We start from the raw sequence: 27,727 nt of genomic DNA, 5'->3' as shown, positions 1-27,727 counted from the left end.
CGTCGCGGCACTTAGCTTTTCAGGTCCGATTTTTGCCGGGGCCATGGAAGGGGTCGCGGCGATCACGGCAGGCAACGCGGGCGCTGCCAAGGCTGAGGGAGCCGCAGTCATGCCGCCGCCGCCTCCCGTGTCCCCACCTGCCCTCACCCCGCCGCCTGCGGCCGGCGAGGAGGGCCTGGCTCCTCTGCCCGAGGTGGGGGCTCCAGGCTGCTCTGGCTCCCGGCCCCCTGAGTTGGAGCCCGAGCGCAGCCTGGGCCGCTTGAGGGGCCGCTTCGAAGACTACGAGGAGGAGCTGGAAGAGGATGAGGAGTTGGAGGAGGAAGAGGAGGAGGAGGAGGAAGAGCTGAGCCACTTCTCGCTGAGGCTGGAAGGGGGCCGGCCGGACTCTGAGGACGAAGAGGAGGTATATATGGCCCCCGCTTGATCTTGCTGGGCCTCCGTGGCCTCGAGGACCTAGCTCGCCCTCGCGGGTCCCCCGGGCCGACCCCGGCTCTCTGCTGCAGCCCTGGGCACTCTTGTGTACCTCAAGCCCTCCTCGCCCTTCCTGCCCATGCGTGTGGCGGGGGGAGGCCTCTGACCCGGCCGGATTCCCAGCCGACTTGTTTTGTGAGGTCCCCGTAGGTTGCTCAGGCCCTCTGGGTCCCAGTCATTCATTCTGCAAATAATTATTGAGGTTACTGCTTGACGGATGGATTAGACGCCTAGGGTGCCGTGCCCCTTGCAGTCCACGGGTTTACAGTGCGACCCAGATAATAAGCACTCTACCTATTCATTCTGTAAACGGAGGGTTGTTTTTCTTTTCTTTCTTTCTTTCTTTTTTTTTTTAACGTAGTAGCACATTCTTCATCAAGTTAGGTAATGCAACTAGCCAAATTATTAAACTTGTCCGCCAGTATGTGTAATGTTTGCCCATTTTCTAAGCAATGTGTAATGTGTAATGAGGCCTTCTTTCACTGCCAGTATACTGCATATCCAAGAGAATGAGATCCCTCTGAAACATTACTTTATATTGTATCATTGTAGGAGTTTGAAGGGTTAGAGGTATAGGTTTCCATGTTGTAATTAAGTTTCATGCTGTTTGTAACAGATCTTGAGATGTGGGTTTTTTGGGGGAGGTGAGGGGAGGTGATACCGGGGTTTGAACTCAGAGATATTCAACCACTGAGCCATTTTGTATCCCCAGCCCAATTTTGTATTTTATTTAGAGATAGGGTCTCACCGTTGCTGAAGCTGACTTTGAACGCCAGATCCTCCTGCCTAAGCCTCCCAAGCCTGGGATTACAGGCATGCTCCACCGTGCCCTGCTGAGATGTGGTTTAAATTGTTTTGTTTTTGAGACCTTTCTTACTGTGTTGCCCGAGCTGATCTCCAGCCTTCAGTGTTGAGATCTTCCTGCTTCAGCTTCCAAAGTAGCTGGGAATACAGACCCAGACCACCTCACCCCCTAGTTTAAGAATTTGAGAAGGCAGCTGGGCACAGGCCCTTAATCCCAACTGCTGAGAAGTCTGAGGCAGGAGGATGTAAATTAGAGGCCACCTCAGCAAAAGAGTTGGGAATGTAGATCAGTGGTAAAGTGCCATTGGGTTCAATCCCCAGTGTGCAGAAAGGCAGGGGAAAAAATGAAGTTTATTTATTCTAATGTATTAAATTAGGGGCTGGGATTGTGGCTTAGTGATAGAGCACTTGCCTAGCATGTGTGAGGCACTGGTTGGATTCTCAGAATGGCATATAAACAAATAAAATAAAGGTCCATTGTCAATTAAAAATATTTTTTAAAAAATTATATATGTGTTTAGTTGGGGAGGAAAAGAATTTGAGAAGGCAAAGATGTATTTTAAAACTATTTCCATTGCATTTGCAGCGCCTGATTAATCTTGCTGAGCTGACACCCTATATCTTGTGTTCCATTTGCAAGGGTTATTTAATTGATGCAACTACCATTACAGAATGTCTTCATACATGTAAGCATACAGTTTACATTTCTAAATAACATCATTAATTTTTGAAATGTTTAAAGAATCCTAATTTAAACTTTTCTTTTTAACAGTTTGTAAAAGCTGCATTGTAAGACATTTTTACTATAGCAACAGATGTCCAAAATGCAACGTAGTTGTACATCAGACACAACCACTTTACAATATAAGGTAAGAGGAATATTTATGTAACAATTGTTTTAAGTATACTTTTTCTGAAAGCTTGAAGTTGTGTAGTTGGGAATAAATTCTTTACTCCCTCAAAATTAGAAGAAAGAGAACTACGTATTCTTTAAAGAAATGTGTGTAGAGCACTTACTATGTACCAGGCACCGTGGTATCTACTGGGGATTTGAAAAGAGAAGTAAAAGATAGGAAAAGAAAAAGAAAAGGAAACAAGCCTCTTTATTTGAGGTTTTTAAATCCCATCATATAAGTTAACGGGGCTAGTTTAGTCTTGTCATTTTCATCATACAGTATTTAGAATTTTTTTTGGAAGTAAGACCTGAAACAACTGGCCTCTGTAGTACAACCTATCTGTTATAGATCATTATAACTGTTAAGACAAGTTTTAGTGAATGTTTAATTTCTAAAGAAAAATACTGAAAGTAGATTAATTTAATTTTCTCAGCAAATACTGTTGATTTTGTATTGCCTTGATAGAAGAGTGTTTTATAGATGATACACAGAAGTTAAAAATACAGTGTCTACCCTCAAGCTCACATTCTTTTTGAGGGAATAATACCAAAACACAGGGAATAATTTAGTGACCCATTTAAGAATTTATGAGTACTTGTGACTAATTACTTGAGATTCTCCTCGGTGAGTTATGTCTCAGGAGCTTTAAGTGAGACCTAAAAATAACTTGCCACTAAAAAAGGAGATGCCCATTCCCCTGGGAAAACACACTTAACTCACTGTAGAAAAATGCATTTTTATGAATTCTGAGGTATTCTCCATCCTTTCCTTTTATTAGGTTGGACCGACAATTACAAGATATAGTGTACAAATTAGTGATCAATCTAGAGGAAAGTAAGTTTCTTTTATTACATAGTTGTGAACCCCAGCATCTCTGATTCTACTAGTTACATTTTAAGTGTAATTTAGTTTGTGTTTTATCATTTTTTAGGAGAAAAAAAGCAAATGCATGATTTCTATAAAGAAAGAGGTCTAGAAGTACCTAAACCTGGTAAGTTTGGGTGTATACCATAATGTATTTATAGATTAAAGAATACTAACTTACTGAAATCATGGCCTTTGAAGTTCTTTTTTGGGGATAGCTAGTTATTATGTGATGAGAGAGAAATGTTTTGAGAGCAGTGCTACAGTGTAACCCAATTTAATTGTTCTAAGAATAAAAGAATTAGGGGGTACAGGCCCTGGAGCTAGATTTTCTGAATTCACTCCTAGCTCTACCATTTTACTGGGTGACTCTAGCAAGTTACTTCAATGCGTCAGTTTCCTATCTTTAAAAGAGGGGTTATAGAAGCAGTTCATTAAAAAAAAAAAAAAAAAAAAAAAAAAATCAGTAATATAAGCACTTAAAACAGTGCCTGGTACATAGTAACTGCTCAGACATTAGTTTTTATGATGCTGGTAATATCACACACAGTATAGAAGTCAGATAGATTTGGGTTTAAATCCTGTTGACTTTAGGCAAATTGCCTAATCTACTAAGCTTCAGGGGTTTTTTCTTATCAGTTAAAAAAAAAATGAAATGCATGTAATTGCTAAGCATGAGCCCTGGCACATAGTAGTGTTTAAAAAGTGTTATCTACAAATATTGATGTTCTGGTGAACTCTCTCTGTGGCCCTGATAAACCAGCCACATACTTCAGCTTTCCATTGTGGAGGAGGTCCTTGATTTGCTGTTAATTTCACTAATTTTGACATTAGTTGATACTATTAATGAAAGGAGGATTGAGTGTTTTATGACATTTTTAGTCAACATAATTCTAATACACATGTAATTATTTTTTTGAGATATCTTAATTTATGAAATTTTTATCCTAAATCAGCTTTCTTGTTTGGCTATCAAATAGCTGTTTCACAGTCAGTCCCTTCAAGCAAAGGAAGAACTAAGAAAGTCCTAGAATCAGTGTTTCGTATTCCACCTGAACTTGACATGTCTTTATTACTGGAGTTCATTGGGTGAGTATCCTAAAAGTCTATCCATTGATCTTAACAAAGATATTTTCTTCTTATTCTTTTTTTTTTTTTTTTTTTTTTTTTTTTTGGTGGTGATGGGGATTGAACCCAGGGGCCTTGTGCATGCAAAGCAAGCACTCTGCCAACCTGAGCTATATCCCCAGCCCAACAAGGACTTTTTTAAGTCCCAAAATTATGAAGTTATTCCAAACTCAGGTGTAAAATCAAGTTTTTCTTATACCCCTTTAAAAATTAATTATGGAGCTGGGGACAGTGGTACATGCCTAGAATCCCAGCAGCTTAGGAGGCTGAGGCAGGAGGATCTCAAGTTCAAAGCCAGCCTCAGCAATTTAGCGAGACCCTAAGCAACTTAGCAGAATCCTGTCTCAAAATAAAAATAAAAGGGCTGGGATGTGGCTTAGTGGTTAAGCATCCCTGGGTTCAATCCCTGGTACCAAAAATAATAATTATGGAGCCAGGTATGATTACACACTCCCATAATCCCAGTGACTGGGGAGGCTAAGGCAGGTAGATCACAATTTTAAGACCAGCCTCAGCAATTTAGCCAGACCATATCTCAAACAATAAAAAAGAGTTGGGGATACAGTTTAGTTGCAAAATGCCTCTCTGTTCAACCCCTAGTACCTAAATAAATAAAATATAGAATATTTAAGATTTAGAAAAAGGTATAAATAGCTCAATTGGGGCTGAGATTGTGGCTCAGTGGTAGAATTTGAGCCTAGCACATGTGAGGCCTGGGTTCAAACCTCAGCACTACATAAAAATGAAATAAAGATATGTGTCCACCTACAACTAAAAAATAATAAATATTAAAAAAAAATAGCACAATAGCCATGGATAGCTTCATCATCTGGTTTAAGAAATAAACCATTAGGCCAGATGTGGTGGCCCATTTCTGTGATCCCAGCAACTCTGGAGCCTGAGAAATGAGGATTGCAAGTTCAAGTCCAGCCTCATCAGCTTATCGAGGCCCTGAGCAATTTAGACTGTTCTAGAAAGAAAGAGTGAGATTGAAATAGGGGGGGTGGTGCCTGGAGGCTGAAGATGTGGCTCAGTGGTTAAGTGTCCCTGGTTTCAATCCCTCGTACCAATAAAAAGAAAGAAAGAAACCATTAGTAATGTAGCTATCATGGCTACCTATTCTGTTCATCTCTCTCCCTCAGAAGTTAATAACAACTTTCCTAAAAGTAGGGTTTTTATCATTTTTCATAGGCTTAACAAAATGTATCCTTTTCTAAACAACATATAGAATTGTTTTTACAAATTTAAAAACTTTAATAGCATACTGTGTTTTTCAACTTGCTTTTTTTTACTCAATTTTGTGAATCACTCATGTTAGAAAGTATAACACTAATTCATTTTCACCATTGTCTGATAATTCATTAAAATGAATATGTGATCGGGCTGGGTATGTGGCTTAAGTGATAGCGTGCTCACCTAGTATGTGTGGGGCACTGGGTTTGATTCTCAGCACCACATAAAAACAAAATGAAGATGTTGTGTCCACCTAAAACTAAAAAATAAATATCTTAAAAAAAGGGGGGCGGCTGGGGATGTGGCTCAAGTGGTAGCGCGCTCGCCTGGCATGCGTGCGGCCGGGGTTCGATTCTCAGCACCACGTACAAACAAAGATGTTGTGTCTGCCGATAACTAAAAAATAAATATTAAAAAATTCTCTTCCTTTCTCTCTCTCTCTCTCTCTCTCTCTCTCTCTCTCTCCTCTCTCCTCTCTCCTCTCTCCTCTCTCACTCTCTCTTTAAAAAAAAAAAAAAGAATATGTGATGATGTACCTTTTCTTGTACTGCTAAACAATTTGGTGGTTTCCAGGTGTTTATTTTGTTGTTTTTTGCTATTACAATGTTGCTAGAAACATTTTTCTATGGATCTTTTCTGTGCATATGTGGTAGATCTAAGGATATAGATCTGCTGAGTCTTAGGATATATTTCTTCTCAATTTTATTTTGATTTTGCCAAGTTATTTTCCAAAGTAGTTAGATATTTAATTCAAATCAATTGCTTCAAACACTGTAGGATATGGTATATTCCTTTAGAGTGCAGCTTTGTAAAACAGACTTATCATGGTCATAGAGTTGGCATGTGTCAAACGTTCTCAGATACTATACTTACATAACTCACAGAATAAAATGCCTTTCTTAGAAAAATTTTATTTTCCAATTTGTGTTATTGGTGACTATTTTACTTCTAAATCACTTCCTCCTTATAACTCTAGGCTGCCTGTATCATTTATTTTAGTATCTAATGTGTTGTTATATTTATCTCCTTCTCTACCTGTATTTATCTCCTTCTCTATTATATTGTATTCTCCATTTAAGATTTATCTTGTATTTTCAATTTAAGAATGCTTAAGAGGCGAGAAACCTCCCCTGTGCGCCCCCTCCCCTGAAACTCATATAAGTAGTGGTTGATGATGATGAAATAAAGATCTCTAGAGGAATTAAAAGAAACCGTGTAATTCCAAAATTTAATTCAGTAATTTTTATTATTAAAAAATGTGTTTTGGGCTGGGGATATAGCTCATTTGATAGTGTGTTTGCCTCACATGCACAAGGCCCTGGGTTCAATCCCCAACCCTACCAAAAAAAAAAAAAAAAGTTTCCACCTAAGTAGGTTAAGGAAACTAGTTAAATAATGATAAACTCATACATGAATATTTGCTGATATAATAATGTTTGCATTCATATGGAACAATTTCTAACACGTAATGAGTAGAAAAAAAACAAAGTGTAAAAGAGCAAGTCAGTGGGGCCCAGTGGCATATGCCTGTAATCTCCAGCAGCTTGGGAGGCTGAGACAGGAGGCTTGAGAGTTCAAAGCCAGCCTCAGCAACAATGAATTAAGCAACTCAGTGAGACCCTGTCTCTAAATAAAATACAAAAAAGAGCTGGGGATGTGGTTCAGTGGTTGAGTGCCCCTGAGTTCAATCTCGATACCCCTCTCCCACAAATAAGTCATATGTATCATGTGTCCATTTATTTATGGTGCTTTTATTTTTAAGAGTGGTGGGAAATTTCTGAAAGGGCGTATAAGGAAATATTAATAATGTTTGCTCCTAGGAAATGGCACTGGTGCTTGTGAATCTATGTCTAGTCTTTCTTTCTCTCTCTTTGTCTCTCACTACTGGGGATAGAATCTAGGGCCTCACCTAGGTGAGTGCTTTTTTTTTTTTTTAATATTTCTTTTAGTCATAGATGGACACAATAGCTTTATCTTTATGTGGTGCTGTGGATCGAACCCAGTGCCTCACATGTGCTAGACAAGGTTCTATCACTGAGCCACAACTCCAGCCCTTGGCAAGTGCTCTTTTACTGAGGTACATCCCCAGCCCTTCAGTTCTGTATTTCTAAGTTGAGAATTCTAACAGCAACTCACAGGTTTGTTGTAAAAACAACAAATACTCAATGTGTTCTATATATACATACCTTTATCTATATACAATACTTTATCTATCTATCTATTTATTTATTTATGTGGTGCTGAGGATCGAACCCAGGGCCTCGCATGTGCTAGGCCAGCACTCTATTGCTGAGCTATAAATCCCAGCCCCCTCGGTGTGTTCTTAACAGTTCTTAACGTGTTCTATTTTTTTGGGGGGGGATACTGGGGATTGAACTCAGGGACACTCAACCACCGAGCCATATCCCAAGCCCTATTGTATTTTATTTAGAGACCGGTCTCACTGAGTTGCTTAGTGCCTTGCTATTGCTGAGACTGGCTTTGAACCCACGATCCTCCTGATTTAATCAGCCTCCCAATGTTCTTTTTTTTTTTTTTTTAATATTTTTTAGTTGTAGTTGGACATAATACCTTTATTTTATTTATTTATTTTTATGTGGTGCTGAGGATCGAACCCAGGGCCTCGCATGCACTAGGTGAGCACTCTGCCACTGGGCCACAATCCCAGCTCCCCCCCACCATGTTCTTTTTTTTAATTAGGCTTATTTTTATTTGTTCTACTTAGTTGTACCTGACAGCAGAATGCATTTCAATTCATTGTACACAAATGGAGTGCAACATTTCAATTCTCTGGATGTACACGGTTTAGAGAGACACTGTTTGTGCAATCATACACATACCTAAGGTAATGATGTCCATCTGATATTCTTTTTAATTTTTTTTTTTTTTTTTTTTTTTTTTTAGTTATAGATGGACACAATACCTTTCTTAATTTATTTTTATGTGGTGCTGAGGATTGTACTCAGTACCTCACATGTGCTAGACAGGTACTCTATTGTTGAACTACAGCTCCAGCCCTTTTACCATGTTCTTAAAATTGAAATAATGCAGAGGCCTGGGGTTGTGGCTCAGTGGTAGAGTGTTTGTATTTATTTACAATAAATAAGTAAAGAAAGCAAAGAGAATGAAAGATTGGTTAAGTCGTGCATGGTACTCTATACAACATATAAATGCTAAGAAAATCGGATTCATATGACATATGAGTATGATATGGCTAAAACTTGATGCATAGTAGTTTTTTGTAAACCAGAGAGGTAATATCCACTGTATTTTGCATTTGCCCATCAAAAGTACTGTGATCATCTCTGGGTAGGTATCACATTTTAAGAGAGGTTGGTAAATCAAGGTGTAATCAAAATAATAAAAAAGGTTTGAGAGCTTGGGTTGTGGCTCAGCAGTAGAGTGCTTCCTAGCACGTGTGAGGCAATGGGTTCGATCTTCAGCACCACATATAATAAATAAAGGTATTGTGTCGGTCTACAACTAAAAAAAAGGTTTCTAAATGTATGTATTTTATTTGGCTGTGGAAGAACAAAATAGTTAGTTTCAGATCTTTAGATGATGATTGCATGGAGCCAGGTGTGATAGTAAATGCCTGTAATCCCAGCAGCTCAGGAGGCTGAGACAGGAGGATCATGAATTCAAAGTCAGCCTCAGCAATTTAGCAATTTTGGGGGGCGGGGGGTACTGGGGATTATAGCCACATTGCCAGCTCTATTTTGTATTTTATTTAGAAACAGGGTCTCACTGAGCTACTTAGTGCCTCACTTTTGCTGAGGCTGGCTTTGAACTCACCATCCTCCTGCCTTAGCCTCCTGAATTGCTGGGATTATAGGCATGTACCACTGCACCTGGCCCCCCAAAACTTTTTTAAGTCGAATTATCACATGAGAAAGATCTATCTAATTTACAAGAGCACCAATAGACAAAATGAGGCCAGTAGTAAGGTATAGGTTGCCAGGAGAAATATGTTCAATTTAATACAAGAAAGACTTTCTAACAAAGTTGCCCACAAGTAGAATGGGCTCCCTTTGTCAGTTAAGAAACTTTCTGGAAGTTGGCATGATGATACATGCTTGTAATCCCAGTGATTTGGGAGACTGAGGCAGGAGGATCAAATGTTTGAAGACAGCTTGAATAATCTTAGCCAGATCCTGTTTCAAAAGAAAAAATTTAAAAAAGGCTGAGGATGTAGCTCAGTAGTAAAGCATCCCTGAGTTTATCTCCCAGTACAAAGAGAAAAGGAAAAGAAAATCCCTCTAGATATTCAGGCAGAAGTCATTTGCCCATACATCTTGCCTTCTACAGGGATTTTTTTATTGTTGTTTGTTTTTTGATGCTGGGGGTTGAACCCAAACCTTGTGCATGCACATGTTTTACCACAGAAGGCACACCTAGCCCAAGCGATCATTCTTGTAACGAATAGGTTTTATTTTATAACTCTAATGTTATATTGTAATCTTATATATATGTAATATATTTGTACTTTACTAAGATATCTATATTATTTAAACAATTGTTTCTAACCTAATATATAGATGTATATTAATATAGTATACAAATTATGCAGCATATTATATATATAATGTCTATCTCTGTATAAACGTGTGTGTGTGTTTGGTGTGTATGTGTATGGTGCTGGGGATTGAACCCAGAGCCTTGTGAATGGTAGGCAAGCACTTTATCATTGAACTATAATCCCAACCCCTTTTAGGTATTATATTTTTATAATAAAGAATACTGTGGAGATAATGCAATTGTGATATTGCTTGTTCATAACATGATAGGGAAGAAGGAACATATGAAGTGTGAATACCAGCTTTATCATTTATAGCTCTGTGTGACTTGAAGCAAGTTATTCAACCTCTATGATCTCAATTTCCCCATCTGTAGAATGGGAATACCCATACCTGATTTGTAGGGCTATTGTCAGAATTAAATGAAAATCATACATAGTATAAGAAGATAATGCCTGGAGCACGGTATATGCTCACCACAAGTTAGTGCTCCTTATCTCCCTGTGATATAATAAAGAAATCCCTTTGGGCTTTTCTGTAAAAGGCAAACAGTAAAATCAAGCCCAGTGGTTATGTTACAAGTAAAACAGCAGAAAGGTGGCAGCCTTCTTGTAAGAAATTATATCAAATTACTGTGGATGGAAAATACATTCATTATGATTTTAAAAAACAAACATTGTTCTTCAAGTTGGAAAATGTTACAATAAGTGTGGGGAAAATCTAAATATTAACAATATCCTTTTTTGCAAATTTATTGTACAACATGATGACTACAATTAATAATAATGTGTTATGTGCTTGAAAAATTGCTTAAATATTCTCACTGCACACACACACAAAACAAGTATATGAGCTGGACCTGGTGGTATTTGCCTATAATCCCAGCAGTTTGAGAGGCTGAAGTAGGAGGATTGCAAATTCTAGGCCAGCCTCAGCTACTTTTCAAGACCCTCAGCAACTTAGGGAGACCCTGTCTCAAAATAAAAAGGATTGAGGGTATAGCTCAGTGACAAAGTACATCTGGGTTCAATCTGCAGTGGACCTCCCCCACAAAGAAAGTTATGAAGGGATGGATGTATTATCTCAATTTAATCATTTGGTTGAACATATATATTGAAGCTGAAATGGCACATTGTACATTGTAAATATATACATTTTTAAATTTTTCAATTATATACTAATAATGCTAGATTAGATGGCAAGTAAATAAAATTCTAGCACGTTTCCTATAAAGAATATATTTTTAACCTCTGAAGTATGGATGGTAGTGGCTGGATAAAACTGCCTTCATCTTACCACTAGGTGGCAGAAATGACAATTACATTTATTTATTTCCTAAAGACTTAGGTGACTTTTACATTAGACTGATGTTTCTCAAATATTTATATTCAAGTTATTTTTCTGTTGTTTTATGACTAGACATATAACTTAAAGTATTAAATATTGATTAACTTTGCTCTCATTTTTCAGTGCTAATGAAGGCACGGGACATTTTAAGGTATTTTACTTTTATTTTTTCATTCATTTCATAAGAGAATTCCTTAGCACACAAATTTGGTTCAGATTAGTAACCAAATGGAGACTGTCTTACTTCATAATAAAAATATTTTAAAATAAATTATTGAAATATGAAGTATATTCTACAGCGACCTATTATAATAGGTTCATGAAGGGAAGTGTTATTAAGTAGGGATTTGTTATTAATTCAGAACTGTGGATAATTTTTCAATTAAAAAAATGCTATGTTAAGAAAAGCTAAAACCAAATGCTATGTTAACTTGGTGATTAATACAATTTCAAAGCATTTTTTGCATAGTTGGCATTTAGTTAAGTATGAGCTTAAAATTTTATTTACATATAACATGTCTGACTCAAGTTAACCTGCCCTAACTTGTTATTTTAATCATTCACTGAGATTTTAGAGGTAAGAATGCATTCCTTTGTAACATACTTAAAGTTCAGAGTTGTCCTAAAGGCTCAGATCACAGGTGCCATTGATATAGTGTTGGTGCTATAGTATGAGTTATTCAGGAAAAGTCAATTTTTTAAAAAGGATTAACTGTTTAGGTTTCCCGTGACTTTTATCAAAGTCTATGTAACTTTTGTCAAATTATGCCTGGTTGGACATACTGCTTTGTTTTGTGAACACAATAACTTAAAGAAATAATTAAAGCATAAGAATACGTAGGTACTTCTCTGGATAAAGTACATTATATAGATGTCTCTCAGAGTTTATTGTGATGGAGGGAATGCAATGTTAAGTCCCCATAATTTTTGGTTACTTTAAAGTATCAAACTATTGGTAATTAACTTTAGAAATTGTTTCATAGCATTTGTTTAGGAAACTGTCATATCAATGAATGTTTCATAATACATGTAAGAAAATGGCAGTTAAATTTCTAAATGGTACAATGACAGGGTTGTATGATTCTGGAGTTCCCTGAAGACATCTCTGCATTGAGTTATGGTGTCTTGACAGGCCAGCATTTTTTTAGAACTCATGAAGAAAGAATTGGAAAATAAATTGAAATGTTACTCTACTGCTTCAGTAGAAGCACATGTACACGTAGAATTTAGTTCCTGATTATTGCACATCAAAAAACCAAGATGACAGAACCACCTGTAACATATTCTTGCCAAAACAGATGGGAAGTTGATCATGCTTACAGATTTGATTGCTCATTTCCTGGAAATATTGGGGACAAAGGAACACAATGACACAAAGTAATAGGTCCAGTGTAGATAGTGGAAAACTACATGGCAAGCAGTTCTTTTCTTCAGCAAACAAAAGGGAAAGAAATGAAGAAAAACCTATTGATTAAAGTAGCTGAGGGGACATATAAATTAATTTCAATGTATGAGCCTTACTTGGATTTGATTTGAAAAATAATCTGTGAAAAGCTTTTGAGCCACTTGTGGTGGCACACACCTATAATCTCAGTCACTTGGGAGGCTGAGTCAGGAGGATTGTAAGTTCAAGACCAGTCTAATCAACTTAGTGAGACCCTGTCTCAAAATAAATATAGGGTTGGGGATGTAGCTCTGTGGTCAAGTGCTTGTCCAGCATGTATGAGGCCCTGGGTTCCGTCCCCAACATGGCAAAAACAAAACTAAAATGTATAAAGGGATAGAGATGTAGTTCATTGGGATTCAATCTCCATTATTTGCAAAAAAATTTACAGTTTTTGAGATAATATCCCCCATTTGGAAACTACCCAAATATCCATCAACTGATGAATAGTTAAACAAAATGTAACATATTCATGTGATAGGATATTATTTGTGAAAAGAATGATGTACTGACACATGCTACAGCATGGATGAACCTTGAAAACACTGTGCTAAATAAAAGACACTAGTCACAAAAGGCTATCCATCTATTGTATGGTTCCATTTATATGAAATATCCAGAACTGGGAAACCTATAGAAGCAAAGTAGATTAAATGGTTGCCAAGACTATAAGAGAGAATGACTTAATTTATATGGGATCTTTTTGGGGTCATGAAAACATTTGAACTTAGATAGTGATGGTAGTTGTTCAACTTTGCAAAGATGCTAAAATCCACTGAATTGTACATTTTTAAAGGGTGAATTTAGTGGTACATGAATTATATCTCAAGAGAACTGTTTTTTGGGTTTTTTTAAGTAATTAAGCCATGATCCAATAGAAATTTAAAGTAGAAGCATTGTTTATAATTTATTTGGTATAAACTTATTGGGAATATAAAAATTGTATCTGGGCGCTGGAGTTGTTTCTCAGCGGTAGAGTGCTTGTCTAGCATGTGTGAGGTCCTGGATTCGATCCTCAGCATCACATAAAAAATAAATAAATAAAAGGAATTGTGCCCAACTACAACTAAAAAATAAATATTTTTGAAAAATTGTACCTGGGCTGGGGTTGTGGCTTAGTGGCAGAGCACTCGCTTAGCACGTGCAAGGTCCTGGGTTCAATCCTCAGCACCACATAAAAAGAAATAAAGCTATTATGTCCAACTATAACTAAAAAATAAAATATTTAAAAAATTATATCTGATAAATGTTACTATTTTAGTTTGAATCCACCACTGGTTATTATGGTTTTTTTTTTTATAAAATTTAATTTTATTCCCTCAGCCCTAGAAAACAAAATCATTTTCTTCTAGAGAAAAATAAATAAAAATAGAGACAATTGTTGAAATTTGAAGCTTACTAGATATTTTCTGATATCAAGGGATTTTAAGGTGTGATAATGATATTATACTTGAGTTTTTTAAAAGTTCTTTAGAGATATACCAAAGTACTTTCAGATGAAATGCTATATTTTGGATTTGCTTCCAAACACATGTGGGGGACAAGGGTGAGCCAGAAAATAGGATAGACAAGATGGGAAATAGGTGAATGAATCTAAAACAAGATTGACCTTGAGTTGCTAAAGCGAGGTGATAAGTATATAGGAATCATTATACTAGTCTCATAGTTTTGAGATATTACATTTTCTGTTAAACTGATAATACAGATGTTAATTTGTAGGCTTATAAATATGAGAAATGATGAATGTATTGTTTTAGAAATAAATGATTCTATTAATTTTATTTTGTGACTTTTACATTGTTGAAATAGTCTTTTACACAATTGTAGTTAACAAATTTGCGTCTCATTGTTTTTAACTTCTGTATTTATAATAGATGTTCTAGTTATAGCTTTTTCAGTATAATTTAGTATTCCATTACTTAAAAAACATTACTTAAGCATGCAAGGCAAACACTCTACCAACTGAGCTATATCCCCATCCCAACATTTCAGTATTCTTATAAAGATGAATCAATCTCTTTCTCTTTCCCACTTTCTCTTTTGTACTTAATAAGTGAGTTCAAATTAAACCTATTTTACTAGGTTGATACCTGGTTGTTAAATGTCTAACTCCCTAAACCTATAATCAATGTCATGAATTCTATTTTCCATATTCAATAAAAAAGTTTCTACAAAGTAGCAGCATTTTAACTTTTTGGTTTTTGGTTGGGGGTCTGGTGATTTAACCCTGAGGCACTTTACCACTGAACTACATCCTCAACCCCCAACCCCTTTTTTTCAATGTTTTAGTTGTAGGTCGGCACAATATCTTTATTTCATTTTTATGTGAGATGTGAACCCAATGCCTCATGTGTGCTAGGTGAGCATTCTATCACTGAGCCACAACCCCAGCCCACATCCTTTTTGTTTTTTATTTTGATACCGGTCTCAGTAGGTTGCTGAGGGCCCCACTAAATTGCTGAGCCTGACCTCCAATTTGTGAGTGGCTGGGATTACAGACGACTGTCACCATGCTCTGCAACATTGTAACAACAGTCTAAGAAGTAGACAGAATCGAACTTTCATATACCCATCATCAGCTTTACCAATTATTAACTAATGTCCAATTTTATTTCTTCTATACTCCCATCCACTCATCTTTTAACAGTCCTCAGCACTATACCACTTATCTGGAAACATTTCAGTTTTCTTTTTTTGGTACTGGAGATTGAACTCCGGGATACTCAACCACATTTGGAGCCATATCCCAAGCCCTATTTTGTATTTTATTTAGAGTCAGTGTCTTGCTGAATTGCTTAGCACTTTGCTTTTACTGAGGCTGGTTTTGAACTTGTGATCCTCCTGCCTCAGCCTCCCAAACTGCTGGGATTACAGGTGTGCACCACCATACCTGGCAGCATTTCAGTATTCTTTTTGATTTTTTTTTTTTTTTTTTTGTGTGTGTGTGTGTGTGTGTGGTGCCAGGGATTGCACTCAGGGCCTTATGCATGCAAGGCAAACATTCTACCAACTGAGCTATATCCCTAGCTCAACATTTCAGTATTCTTAAAAAGATGAATCAGGGACTGAGGTTGTGGCTCAGTGGTGGAACGCTTGCCTAGTATGCATGAGGCACTGGGTTCGATCCTCAGAACCACTTAAATGTAAAATAAAGATATTGTGTCCACTTAAACCTAAAAAAATAAATATTAAAAAAAAGAATCAATCTCTTTCTCTTTCCCACTTTCTCTTTCTTTTTTCCCCTTGGTCTAGGGATTGCACTGAAGGGTAGTCTACCCAGCCTATATTTTATTTTGAAGCAGTGTCTTGCTAAGTTGCCCAGGCTTGCCTAGAACTTGTAACCCTCCTTCCTTAGCCTCCTAAATCACTGTGGTTATAGGCATGTGCAACTGTGCCTTTGTTTTCTTTTTAATGACCACATATCATACCTAAAAATATGTTACTAAATGTCCATTTTATGAAAGATAAAAATAAGATGGGCAGAACTATTCTGATCTAAAGATTACAGAGATGTGACAAACAAATGCAATGTGTGATCCTTCTTTGAGTTAGATCAAAATAAATACAGTTTATGCAGGGTGCGGCAGTGCATGCCTTTAATCCCAGCGGGTCAGGAGGCTGAGACAGGAGGATCACGAGTTCAAAGCCAGCCTCAGCAATGGCAAGATGCCAAGCAATTCATTGAGACCCTGTCTCTAAATACAAAATAGGGATGGGGATGTGGCTTAGGGGTTGAGTGTCCCTGAGTTCAATCCCCAATACCAAAAAATAATAAGAAGAAGAACAGTTTATAAAGGATATCATTATAACAATTGGAGAAATTTGAGTATGGACTTATTTACATAATTATATTAATTTAAAAAATTTTTCTGAGTACTTCCATACCACTTCCTGACAATTACATTATAGTTAATTAGGAAAATCAAATCCCCTTACTCTGAAAAGTTAACTGCCAGTCTGTTTAGTTTTAAATATTTCAGTGCCTGCGAATAATTCTAGTTGTCTAAGGAAAAAAAATACACATATACACACATAAGAAAAAAAATGAAGCAAATAAAAAGTAATGTATTAATAGATGGTTAACTAAGTGAAGGTTATTGGAGAGTCTATTATTTTTATAACTTTGTAAATTTGTCATTTTTTAAAGCTTGAGGGTAATGAATGAAAGAATTAACAATTTCTTTCTTTCTTTTTTTTTAGTTGTTGATGGACCTTTATTTTATTCATTTACTTATATGCAGTGCTGAGAATCAAACCCAGTGCCTCACACATATGAGACAAGTGCTCTACCACTGAGCCACAGCCCCAGCCCAACAATTTCTTATTATCAAATATCTAGAGCTAGGCTCAGTGGTATACATCTATTGCCCAAGCTATGTGGGCTGAGGCAGGAAGATAACTTGAGCCCAAGAGTTTGAGAACAGTGTGGGCAACATGATGAAACCCTATCGCAAAAGAAGGAAAAAAGAAATCTACTTGATATTCAAAATTTTGTCTAAATTGTAGTATGGCTTTGTTTTAGTTGTTAGGTCATTAAGGTTTCTATTTCCTTATTTTTTCTTATAATTTTTGTTGACAAAACTGAGTCACTTGTCCTGTAGTTTCTGACAGATTGAAGGTTTTTTAATTTTTTTTTTCCCCCTCCAGAACCTGGGTTTGAACCTGTGGCCCCACACATGCTTGACTTGGTGGCAAGCACTCTACCACTGAAATACATCCCCAGTCCTTTTTATTTTGAGACAGGGTCTTGCTAAATTGCCTACCTGGGCTTGAACTTGTGATCCTCCTGTTTTAGCCTCCTGAGTAGCTGGGATTACAGAAGTGTGCCATTGCACCCAGTTTCCCTGCCCGCTCTCTTTGGCAGAGACTTGCTGTGTTGCCCTGGCTGGTCTCCAATTCTTGGGTTCAAGTGATCCTCCTATCTAAGCCTCCAGAGTAGCTGGGACTACAGGTGTATGCCACTGCACCCTGCTTATTATGGAAAATTTTAAACTCATACAATATTAGACAGAATAGTATAACGGAATCCTGTGTACATATTCGTTTATACCTTCACTGCTCTTCTTCCTCTCATACAATTTTTTAAAAATATTTTTAATTGTAAATAGATACAATACCTTTATTTTTTTATGTGGTGCTGCGGATCGAACCCAGTGTCTCACGTGTACTAGGCAGGCACTCCACTACTGAGCTATAATCCCAGTCCCCCTCTCATATAATTTTGAAGCAAATCCCAGAATATAAATCATTTTTACATAAGTAATTCAGTTTGCTTCTAAAAGATAAGGGCAGGGTTGGGAATGTAGCTCAAAGGTAGAACATTTGCCTAGTGTGTGCAAAACCCTGGGTTTGATCACCAGCTCAGCAAATAATAATAACAACAACATCAGTAATAAAAATAAATAGAGGATAAGAGCTATTCTTAACCATGTATAGTGATGCACACCTATAATTCCAGTTACTTGAGATGCTCAGGCAGGAGGATCATAAGTTCAAGGTTAGCTAGAGCAACTTAGTGAGGCCCTGTCTCAAAAACAACAACAAAAGGTTCTGGGGATGTAGCTAAGTAGTAAAGCACTTCTATGTTCAATCTCCAATACCAGAATAAATAAATAATAAGGACTACTTTAACAAACATACTACATCTTTTTTTTTTCTTTTTAGTTTTACTATTCCTTCTCCATTTTATTTTTTCTTCTTTGCAGTTTTTGTAGTTGAAGAAACTAGGTTTTAAACATTTGATCCTGTGTATTTTCTCTGTCTTTGAATTGTAAGTTTACTACTTGAAATGAATGAATAACTTTTACTCTGAATTGCTACCCCTCCCTTGCCATTTCCTCTTTATCTTTCTTTTTGATGAGACAGGACCTGACTATGTTGCACAGGCTGGCCTCAAAAACCTGGGCCCAAGTGATCAGCCTCCCAAGTAGTTGGGACTACAGGTGTGTGCCACTTGCTCAACATTTTTTCTTTTTGCAGATTAGGGATCAAATCCAGGGCCTTGATTATGTTAGGCGAGCATTATACCACTTAGCTATACCCCTAGCTCTCTATCTCTCTTTTTTAAAAAATGATACTAGGGATTAAACCCAGAGTCTCCTGTATGCTAGGCAAGCACTCCACCCCTGAGATAAACCTACAGTCCTTTGTTGTGGTTTTGATGTGCTGTTAAATTATCCTAGCTACTTGAGTGGGTGAGGCAGGAGAATCTCAGTCCAGCCTGGGCAAGACCCTATCTGGAAAATATAAATAAAATAAAATTTAAAATGGCTGGAGGTATAGCTTAGTGGTAAAATGACCCTGGGTTCAATCTTCAGTACCACAAAAATAATAAAATAAATAAGCTAGAAAGCCTTTCTATTAAATAAATTTTTGACATACTTTTCAGAGAGGAAAAACAGAGAAGAATTCCTATTTTTCTTTGGAATATAAATGAACTCAAATTACATAGTAATTTTTCACTCAAGAAAATTAAATCAGGGCTGGGGATGTGGCTCAAGCGGTAGCGCGCTCGCCTGGCATGCGTGCGGCCCGGGTTCGATCCTCAGCACCACATACAAACAAAGATGTTGTATCTGCCGATAACTAAAAAATAAATATTAAAAATTCTCTCTCTCTCTCTCTCTCTCTCTCTCTCTCTCTCTCTCTCTCCTCTCTCTCTCTTTAAAAAAAAAAAAGAAAAAAGAAAAAAAAAGAAAATTAAATCAGCTTTGCTATAAAATATGTCTTAAGGTACACATTATCTTTTTTTTTTGGTACTCAAGATTGAACCCAAAGGAACTCAACCACTGAGCCTCATCCCTAGCCCTATTTTGTATTTTATTTTGAGATAGGGTCTCACTGAGTTGCTTAGTGCCTTTTGCTGAGGCTGACTTTGAACTCGCGATCCTCCTGCCTCAGCTCCAGAGCTGTTGGGACAGACTTGTGCTGCTGCGCCCGGCAAGATATACATATTTTAAAGATTTACATATTTTATATTTATGTATACATATATAAATTCTGAAAATAGATTTATCTGTTTATTTTTGTAGCCATTGGAAAAGAAGTTTGTTCGAGTTTCAGGAGAAGCCACTATTGGACATGTAGAAAAATTCCTCAGAAGAAAAATGGGTCTTGATCCAGCTTGTCAGGTACAGTGCATCATGTATGTAAAAGGACAAGCGAAGATGTGAGATTACCTTTACCCATATTGACGAAATAACTGTTTTGTTTTTTCTTGCTAGGATTTTGTGTGGTGGCTTTGTTTTATGATACTGTAGACATTGTAAATACCAATTAAATGTTGATACACAATGGTTCGTTCCCACCCCCAACTTTGATCACATTTGATTTTCTGTTCATTTCTTTTTGCCATCAATGACCATCTCTTAGTGTTAGAGGAAAGCTGAGGATGTGAGAAATATTTAAGAACTTCTAGACTCTCAATTCTAGCTCTTTCTCATTTGGTAGTAAAGCAAAAGATTACTTATCATCCACTTTTCTTCAGAGAACATCCTTGCAAGTGTAGTGTAATAAGCAAGCTCAAAATACCTGGAAAAGTGTGTCAGGGCATGGTGGTACATGTCTGTAATCCCAATAAGTTAGGAAGCTGAGACCCTAAGCAACTTGGTGAGACCCATCTCAAAAAATTTAAAGGGCTAGTTCTATATCTCAGTGGTTAAGCACCTCTGGGTTCAATCCCCAATACTAAACAAACCCTAGAAAATTGTAATATCTGTCTGTCTAAGGTAGACCTTATTAGTTTTGGTGGATTTTTTTTTTTTTTTTTTTTTTTTTTTTTTTTTTTTTACAGTGCTGGGAATTGAACCCAGGACCTTGTGCCTGCTAGGCAAGTACTCTATAGTGCTAAGAATCGAACCCAGTGCCTCACACATAGCAGGCAAGTGTGCTACCGCTGAGCCACAGTCCCAGCCCCGCTATTAGTTTTTTTTTAAGGATTACAAAATATCTCTTTTTGCTCTTCAGCCCCACCAAAAAGCAAAAAATAAACAAACAAAATCCCTCATTCTAGTTGTATAATATTTTCTTGTAAACTGTAAATCTCAAACCTTACATATTATTGAACATTAAAGATACACATATGTATAGTTATGTGGTTCCAGTGAAAATGCACTGGAAATAGCACTGCTTTTTCATTAGTCAAATTTATAAGGAGTTTTTATAATTCTCCATATGTGTAAAATTTTATGGAATATTTCTTATCTAAAATATCCTGTTTGCTGTTTACTAAATTGGTAGTTATGTTAAAATGATGCTGAAATTTTGTTAGTGTTTTTAGTACCATAGTACTAAAAATGTATATTAAATCAAATTAAAGTGATCTCTCTGAGCTTAACATATACTGGTTGATTCTCATGTACAATGAAAATTAGAGGGCTGGGGTTGTGGCTCAGTGGTAGAGCGCTTGCCTAGCACATGCAAGGCCCTGGGTTCGATCCTCAGCATCACTAAGAATAAATAAATAAATAAATAAATAAATAAATAAATGTATATATGAAAAAAGAAAATTAGAAATAACTTATTACCTTGTAACCATGGCATGATTGAGGCTCTCCTTGGGCTTTGGGTTAGAGACAGTTGTTTAAGGACTCCTGCACAAAGAATTGTGAGTGATCTTAACAAACAGTCTAATGTTTCTAAAAGCATAAGTTAGAAGACTTGCTTCTGATCACATAGAATAAATGAGAAGTAATACTCAGGAGGGGTCCTCTCTAGGATTTAGATTGTAAGTGCCACAGATGGTGATTTAAGAGATTTTGATTGTCAGGACTGTGGATGAAACTCAGTGGTTAGCATTTTCCTAGCATGTATGAGAAGCCCTGAGTTCAATCCCTAATTCTGGGAGAAAAAAAAAAAAAAAAAAAAAAAAACCAGAAAATTGATTCCCAAAACTCAAAGTTGGTATCCCACCACCCGTTTATTATTTTTTTGACAAAATTATCTATATTTATTGTATACATGATGTTTTAAAGTATGTATACTCTGTGGGATAGCTAACTCGAGCTAATTTGCATAGTATGCTTTTTTTTTCTTCCCCCTTTTTTTTTTTTAAGTAAGACTACTTATTATGTTGATATTCTCCCCTTCATTTCTTCATATGGTGTCTTGCAGAAAGTGATCTGATGTGCTCTTGTTCTTCCATAGGTAGATATCATCTGTGGTGATCACTTGCTGGAGCAGTACCAGACTCTAAGGGAGATCCGACGTGCAATAGGTGATGCAGCAATGCAAGTAGGTCTCTGTTCTTCCTTAAAGTAACTAGCTGGGTGTGCTGGCACATGCTTATAATCCCAGCTACTTGTCTGAAGCAGGAGGATCAGCTTCAGCAGCTTAGTGAGATCCTGTTTGAAAATAAAATAAAAAGGACTAGGCATGCAGAACAGTGGTAAAGTGTCTCTGGTTCAATCCCCAGTACCACAGAGTGAATGGATGAATAGATGAAATGACTTACATTGTAGAAGACTCACTGACTGAATAATATCTAGTCTCTTTTGTGTCTTTATAACAAAATACCTGAAGAAGATTAACTTACAAAGAAAAGAAGTTATTTGGCTTGTGATTCTGGTGGCCAAAAGGCCCAAACAGATAATGTTTGTGTCCTTGCCAGAGTCCCCTGGCTGAGAAGTAAAAAGGGATCTAGCAATGTTCATAAGGGGTACCTGTGTAAGAAGTGAGCTAAAATAGTTGAACTTGCTTTATAACAACCCATTCTTGAGGGAATTGATCCAGTCCTGTAAAAAGACCTGACCCCCTCCCTTGAGACTTCATTCATGTCCTAATCACCTTCCACTTTACCTCTCCTCTCTCTCTCTCCTTTTTTTTTTGGGGGGGGGGGGTACTGGTAATCAAACTCAGGGGCACTTAAACCCTGAGCCACACTCCCAGCCCTTTTTTGTATTTTATTTAGAGGCAGGGTCTCTCTGAGTTGTTTAGGTCCTTGCTAAGCTGCTGAAGCTGGCTTTGAACTCCTAATCCTCCTGCCTCAGCCTCTGGAGCCGCTGGGATTACAGGCATATGCCACACCCGGCAACTCTACTTTAGGTTTTCATCATCTTCACACTGCCACACTGGGGACCAAGTTTCCAGCACATGAACCTATAAAGAGAAATCATATCCAAACCATAGTGAATAGTTAAAACTGAGACCATTAATGAAGACATCTAAATAGAAAATATAAATATAGATATATTGACATGTTTATATTTATAAAAATATACTATATTTATAGAAATTAAAAATTTTAGACATCTAGATATAAACTTGAATAATTATTTCATAAAATATTATTTTATTGAAATAATTTTGAGATCTTGAAAAAGCTTGCAATCCACATTTCCATTTTATATCTGTGCATATCAATATACTGTTTTATAAAATGATGCTTTTCATTTATGAAACATAATAACTATGCAAAAATTAACATGTAAAATATAATTTGTATACATATAAAAACTGTTAAGGATCTTTTTTTTTTTAAGAGAGAGAGAGGGAGACAGAATTTTTTTTTTTTTTTATTGGTTATTCAAAACATTACAAAGATTGCAGAATCACATCGGTTACACATCCACATTGAGACAGAATTTTTTAATATTTATTTTTCAGTTTTCGGCGGACACAGCATCTTTATTTTATTTGTATGTGGTGCTGAGGATCCAACCCAGCGCCGCGCACATGCCAGGCAAGCGCGCTACCGCTTGAGCCACATCCCCAGCCCCTAAGGATCTATTTCTGTTATACAAATTCATTTGCTTTGATCAGTTACTAAGTCTAGAATAGATCTGATGGTTCAGAGACATTGTATGGGGTTATGCTTTATTTGACTTATTCTGTATTTTTTGATATATATATATATTTCTTAATATGTTTATTATTTTTAATGTATTTTTTTGTGGGGATTGAGTCCAGGGCATTGTGCATTCTAGGCAAGCACTCTATCATTGAGCTTATCTCTAGGCTCCCTACTTTTTTTTTTTTTTTTTTTGGTACTGTGGGGGTTGAACTCAGGGGCACTCAACCACTGAATCATATCCCCAACCCTATTTTGTATTTTTAGAGACAGGGTCTCACTGAGTTGCTTAGCGCCTCACTTTTGCTGAGGCTGGTTTTGAACCCGCAATCCTCCTGCTTCAGCCTCCCAAGCTGCTGAAATTATAGGTGTGTACCACCACACCAACTCTCTAGCCCTTTAAATTTTATTTTGAGATATGCTAGCTTTTTTTTTTTTAAATACCTTTATTTAATTAATTTATTTTTATGTAGTGTTGGATCGAACCCAGGGCCTCACACATGCTAGGCAAACGCTCTATCACCAAGCCACAACCCCAGCTCGCCATACTAGCTTTGAACTTGTGATCCTTCTGCCTAAGCCTTCTGAGTCACTGAGATTACTGGTTTTTCCACTGCACCCATTGAATCAAGCTAATTTTTTAAAAAAATTTGTTTATTTTGAGTTTAAATTTCTTCATTGGATTCTGAGGATGTAACTCTGCAGCCGAACACTTATCTAGCATGCTTAAGGCCCTGGGCTTCACTCCCAGCAACAATAAGAACAACAACAAAATTTTTTCAAGCAGTCATCTATCTGCTCTTTGGTTTACTGTTGACAGGCCTTTATCATTCCCTATAGACTCAATATGCCTAACTTAAATATTCATTTATGTTACTTTCCTGGTCCTCATGGGGCATTTGAATTTGTGAACCCTCTTTTAGAATTCTGATAATTTTTTTTTTTTTTTAAAGAGAGAGAGAGAATTTTAATATTTTACTTTTTAGTTATCGGCGGACACAACATCTTTGTTTGTATGTGGTGCTGAGGATCGAACCTGGGCCGCATGCATGCCAGGCGAGCGCGCTACCACTTGAGCCACATCCCCAGCCCCGAATTCTGATAATTTTTGCTGGAGTAGCCAGGAATAGAAGCCAGATCACAGAATAGTGGGTAAGAAATTAGGAAGGGGAGCCATGGAAAATCTTAGTGAAGAAGAAAAAGTTAGGGAGAAATAAGGATTGCCAATTCAAGTGATATGTGCCACCATTTCTTTTAGTTACTCAGAGAAGTCCTTGTTACATTTCCCAATGAGTCTTTCCTTTTAGCTAGTTTTTCAGTCCATAGGAAAATAGAAATAGTACCTTATAAAGGTGAGTTACTTACTGAATACAGGCTTGGTGAGAGAACAAAGAATTAAGACCTGATATCCAGAAGGGAAACAGAGACCCACAAAAAAAGCTGATAAAAAGACTTGGAGGCCTGGGGATGTGTCTCAAGTGGTAACACGCTTGCCTGGCATGTGCGGGGTGCTGGGTTCGATCCTCAGCACCACATAAAAAAATAAAATAAAAGATGTTGTGTCCACTGAAAACTAAAAAGTAAATATTAAAAAAATTCTCTTTCTCTCTTAAAAAAAAAAAAAAGACTTGGAAACAGAGCATCTAGAATCATTTAGTATAAAGTTAAGTTGCCCAACATCCCTAAGGACAATCTTCAAGGGAGGATGTAAACTATATGATTAATTTTAGGCTTCCATTAAATGGGTAAGAGTTACAAAGTTACATTACTTACAATAGTAGTGAACTGTGGAAATGAACATTTCTTTTTTTAAATAGTACTGGGAGTTGAACCAAGTGCACCCTACCACTGAGCTACATCCCCAGTCCATTTTTTATTTTTATTTTGAGACAGGGTCTCTCTAAATTGCTGAGGCTGGCTTTAAACTTGGATTCTCTCACCTCTACCTCCTCAGTTGCCATAATTTCAGGCATAAGCCACTGTGCCCAGCTAAACATTTCATTTCTTAAACAGATCCATGATACTTTAAGAAGAAGAAAGATAAATCTTTTTTATTCATCTTTGGATAATTGTTTGTCATAAGCAAGCTTGCCTGCTGGGCCCCAAGGCATGTCTATAATCCCAATGACTAGGGATGCTGAGGTGGGAGAATCATAAGTTTGAGGCCAGTCTCAGCAACTTTATGAGATCCTGTTTCCAAAAAAAAAAAAAAAATTAAAAGAACTTGGCATGTAAAGCATCCTGGGTTCTCAGTACCCCAAATAAATAAATCAATAAATCAGCTTTGATATGGTCATTTGCATAACTAGTTTTCAAAAAACTGCAAAATAGTCTTTTTCTCTCCTTCTGCTTTTCAGGATGGTCTGCTTGTCCTTCATTATGGTCTTGTGGTTTCTCCTCTGAAAATAACTTGAAGATGCTAGGCATATTATGAGGAAGGAAGCAAACAAAGTAAGGAAATTTCTACAGGACTGTATTTCACCAAAGATTTCCACAAAACATGTAATCACTACCACGTTGTGCTGTTCAAGACATAACTTATCTATTTTCAGCGCCAAGAACCCTAGGTACAATTGGAACAAAGGAATGCACCTGTTTCACTAGAGACTATATGTAAAAAGCACTAGAGCTCAGGGGAATTTTTCCAAAACAGCATATTTTAAAATTCCATATACTTTGATTTTTGCTTCCCATCTTTGAGGTAAAGTGATCACTGTTTTCTCCTTTGTTGAGCCATATCACTTTAAAGATGGCAGTAAGGATTCTGTTCTGTGGAACAGCATCAGTTGGACAGTCATCCTTTTGGGAAAAAGAGGTATGCTTTTGAATCGGAGATTCAAAGCCAGTCTTTGTTAAACCACAGGGTATATTCTCAAAAGACCAAAACTACTGGCTGCTTTTGTATTTGCCATCATATTTTAAACTTGTAGAGTTTTTTTTTTCCCCCCCTTAAACCAGCAATACTACTAAAGAAATGTTTGTTCATAAAATGGATGAATTATCATTATCTGTGTGAAGACACTGTGTCATAAGCCTTCAGTGTAATAAGACTTCTTAACATATCTTACAATAAGAGGTGCTTATTTGTGATGACCTATTTAATTTTATTTGCATACATAGTATGATTTGTTGATAACTTGTAATGGCACTCCTTCTGAAAGTAATAATAAAACATTTCAGGTGAATTTCAGAAGTTTACAGAATACTTTTTGTTTCCTCAGCAAATCAGCTTAATATTCATTTTCCCCTTATTTTGTGACTGGGATAAAGAATAAGAATGTTTGAGAGCTGCTTACTTTTATGCAGACTTCAATTTTGAACATTATTTTGCTTAAAATTCGCCTCCTGATTCTTTCTAAATGAAATATTTTGTAGACTATTTCACAGCAAAATTTCCAAATCTGTATAAAACTTTAAAAATTGGACAAGGATTGGCAATTGTTTTGTAAAGAATCTGTGAATTGTGTATATATCTCTTCTAACATTTAATAAAAATTTATTTTAGCTTACTTTGAAATGTGTTTACTGTGGATTTAAAAAAAAATAACTGGGCTGGGGATGTGGCTCAAGCGGTAATGCGCTCGCCTTGCATGCATGCAGCACGGGTTCCATCCTCAGCACCACATACAAACAAAGATGTTATGTCCGCCAAGAACTAGAAAATAAATATTTAAAAATTTCTCTCTCTCACTCTCTCTTTAAAAAAAAAAAAATTAAAAAAAAATAACCAAAAGCCTTTAAGAGACAGGTGCGTGAATTAAAGTGCCATAAAATAGATATTTAATAAACATGTACATTCATTGTATAGATGTTTTATTAGAAAATGGACAAAGTAGCAACTATAGAATTCATTGCTTCTTAAATATCTCTTGCACAGATTACTTAATATTTTAATTTTTATCTCATGTTAACATATGTATGTCAGGATCCCTAAGGCTACATTTGTGTTCAGTAATGCACTAGAAGGACTCACAAGACCCAGAAAAGCTGATATATTCATGGTTATTGTTTATTAAAGCAAAAGGATACAGATTAAGACCAGCAAAGGGAATAGGCAAATGGGTGGAATCAAGGAAAACAAGGCACAAGTTCACAGGTGTCTTCTCCCATGGAGTTGCAAGGATAATGCTTAATCTTTAAGCAATTTTTTATGGTATGTAAAGTGTCACCAACCAGGGAAGTTCACTCAAGACCTACTGTTCAGTGTAGTATTTTGTTTTGTTTTTGTTTTGTTTGG

General features: G+C 36.7%; 1 protein-coding gene across 3 annotated transcripts; it reads left to right on the top strand.

Annotated features, from left to right (window-relative positions):
• Positions 1-26,921, top strand: Pcgf6 (polycomb group ring finger 6). 3 transcript variants are annotated; one of them, XM_076834587.1, is made up of 10 exons: positions 1-403; positions 1,862-1,961; positions 2,048-2,144; positions 2,950-3,005; positions 3,103-3,162; positions 4,016-4,124; positions 11,384-11,411; positions 19,736-19,834; positions 21,853-21,935; positions 25,848-26,921. In XM_076834587.1, the coding sequence occupies exons 1-9, from the start codon at positions 44-46 to the stop codon at positions 21,895-21,897; spliced, it is 954 nt and encodes a 317-aa protein (XP_076690702.1). In that variant the 5' UTR covers positions 1-43; the 3' UTR covers positions 21,898-21,935; positions 25,848-26,921. The 3 variants fall into 3 exon arrangements, with proteins under 3 accessions (XP_076690702.1, XP_076690701.1, XP_076690700.1); XM_076834586.1 differs by having other exon boundaries at positions 21,849-21,935; XM_076834585.1 differs by lacking the exon at positions 25,848-26,921 and adding an exon at positions 23,307-23,408 and having other exon boundaries at positions 21,849-21,935.
• The last annotated feature ends 806 nt before the right edge of the window (positions 26,922-27,727 follow it).

This window comes from Callospermophilus lateralis, chromosome 15 (genome assembly GCF_048772815.1).
Source record: "Callospermophilus lateralis isolate mCalLat2 chromosome 15, mCalLat2.hap1, whole genome shotgun sequence".
Taxonomy (NCBI): Eukaryota; Metazoa; Chordata; class Mammalia; order Rodentia; family Sciuridae; genus Callospermophilus; species Callospermophilus lateralis.
This window is presented reverse-complemented; position numbering and strand designations above follow the sequence as displayed.

Coding starts and splice junctions, on each gene's coding strand:
- Pcgf6 (XM_076834585.1), top strand. CDS start 44: ATGGAAGGGGTCGCGGCGATCACGGCAGGCAACGCGGGCGCTGCCAAG. Junction 2,145..2,949: donor CAACCACTTTACAATATAAG/GTAAGAGGAATA, acceptor TCCTTTTATTAG/GTTGGACCGACAATTACAAG. Junction 21,936..23,306: donor TAGGTGATGCAGCAATGCAA/GTAGGTCTCTGT, acceptor TTTATTTTTCAG/TTTTCGGCGGACACAGCATC.